Genomic DNA, 2146 nt, shown 5'->3' on the forward strand with positions numbered 1-2146 from the left:
ACTTCTCCCAGACAGTCTGCCGTCTTCATCTGATGTTGTTCAGACATCACTGTCTACCTTTATACTTGATCAAATCACAGCCGCTTCTTTTCAACAACCAAAATGGCACTTATGTAATTACTACTAAATGTTTTAGCTAGTAAACTGTATCCAACTATAGTATGTATGGAATACATTTCTACCTTGCTTTGTTCTTTGCTGCTACATTTTCGTTGCTACATTTTCGTTCTATGTTTCTACTTTATTCTACAATGCTAGGTTGCAGCTACCTCTGCACTTAACATGCTCATTTCAATATTATTTCTGTTCTTCCAAGCTAAGCTCAATGAATATTAAAATAAAAATATTTTTATCCCATTATTATTTAGTTATATTTTTTATATATTATAGTAAAGAAGCCTTTATGTTTTCTATAACATTTTTTTCATTGCTTTATAAAATTTTTCATTATAAAAATTTTTAATTCAAAAAAATTTTAAACAAAAAACCTGCTTTAGAAGGCATTAAGAATGTTGGTCCAAACGAAGTCTATGTATGCCTTCGTTTACTTCTTGTATAATATTACTGCACAATCTCCATTCATTTTTAACAAGTGTACGAGCATTTTATTAGTAACAAGTAAAAAAAGCAAAACATTTTACACCAACTCGTCACAGGAATAATGACGAAAACAACATTAATTTTAAAAAAAATTATTGGGTAACAACACAACTGATATTTTTAAATTTTAACTTCTAGCAGGGAGGCAACGGCGAGCCGCAGAGGCACTTGTTGTGAAAATACGAATCCACCCCGAACATAGCCGTGATCGGCCCAGCCGGAATTTCACCGCAAAGCCGGTTATAGCTGACGTTGAACACTGGAAAGTAAGTCGGGTCCACCTGGTTTATCTGAGCCGGTATCGACCCTATAATCTTATTATGATTCAGATCTAAAACCGTCAAGTTCACCGGAAACGTAACCCGGCTCAGATCAAACGCGAACTCATTCCTGCTCAAATCAATATACCGCGTCGACTTCCCCGCACCAAATAAAAAGGAAGCGTCGCCAGTCAAATTGTTCCGGCTCAGATCTATTTTACCCCATACCGGCACGCCGAGGGAGACAGGTAAATCGCCGGAGAAGTTGTTATGGTTCAGAATGAGATCCGGTGGGGAGGATTTGTTGAAATTGCCGAATTCAGCTGGGATCGACCCGGTGAGGCGGTTGCGGGAGAAATCAATTTGTTGGATAGAAGGAAGCTTGGCAAGTTCAGGGGGGATTGAGCCGGAGAATTGATTGAAAGAGAGGTCGATGTCTGTAAGAGAGCGAATTTGGGAGAGGAACGAGGGGATGGGGCCCGAGAGAGAATTCCAGGAGAGAAGGAGAATAGAGAGGCGTGTGAGACGGGTAATGGAGGATGGAATGTTGCCGGTGAGATTAGGGAGTTTGTGGAAGCGTAGACTGGTGAGAAAAGGGAGGTCTCCAACGGCAGAGGGGATGGAGCCAGTGATGGTGGAATCGTCGATGACGAATAGGCCGGTGACGCGAGAGCCATCGGAGCCGGGGACAGTAGGATCACATTCGACGCCGGCCCAATCGCAGCAGGCTGTTGCGGAGTTCCAGCCGGTGAAGTTGTAGGTGGTTTTGATGGAGTTGAGGGCGCGTTTGTCGTCCTTGTTGCATTTGTCGGCAGTGATGAGGAGGGGTAGGAAAAGTAGGATGAGGAAACTGGGGTGCATGGAAGCCATGTGTGCAGCTTGTTTTTGGATAAAGCCGCAAGAGGTTCGGTATTTATAAAGTTTTTACTTGTAAGTTCGTGGAAGAAGTGGGAACAGATTCTCTACTGCGTCACGCGTGGATGGGTCAATGGCAGCCGGGAGATTTGACGGGATTATTTTCTTTTATTGTTTTAACTATTCAAAGAAAAATGCTGACTTGCCTCTTTTTTAATTTTTTTATTTTTTTTATTATTTTTGAAATAGTTAGGTGATTGGAATGTGAGCAGTGTGGGAGTAAAAGCTTAGCTCAAACTAGGGGTGTAAATGAGTCGAGTCGAGTCGAGATTAGCCTTATCAAGCCTGGCTCGTTTGATACTTAATGAGCTCGAGCTCGAGCTCGAGCTCGAATTCGAGCTCGATTAATGGGCTTGAGATCGACTCGTTTA

The 2146-nt window shown here is 42.0% G+C and overlaps 1 protein-coding gene across 1 annotated transcript; it reads right to left on the reverse strand.

Moving 5' to 3' along the window:
* Nucleotides 1-578: 578 nt before the first annotated feature.
* LOC110106639 (polygalacturonase inhibitor 2-like) lies at nucleotides 579-1738 on the reverse strand. Its single transcript, XM_020836589.2, has one exon. It carries the CDS (start codon nucleotides 1728-1730, stop codon nucleotides 735-737), a length of 996 nt encoding a protein of 331 aa, XP_020692248.1. The 5' UTR covers nucleotides 1731-1738; the 3' UTR covers nucleotides 579-734.
* Nucleotides 1739-2146: the final 408 nt, after the last annotated feature.

This window comes from Dendrobium catenatum, unplaced genomic scaffold, assembly GCF_001605985.2.
Source record: "Dendrobium catenatum unplaced genomic scaffold, ASM160598v2 fragScaff_scaffold_998, whole genome shotgun sequence".
NCBI lineage: Eukaryota > Viridiplantae > Streptophyta > Magnoliopsida > Asparagales > Orchidaceae > Dendrobium > Dendrobium catenatum.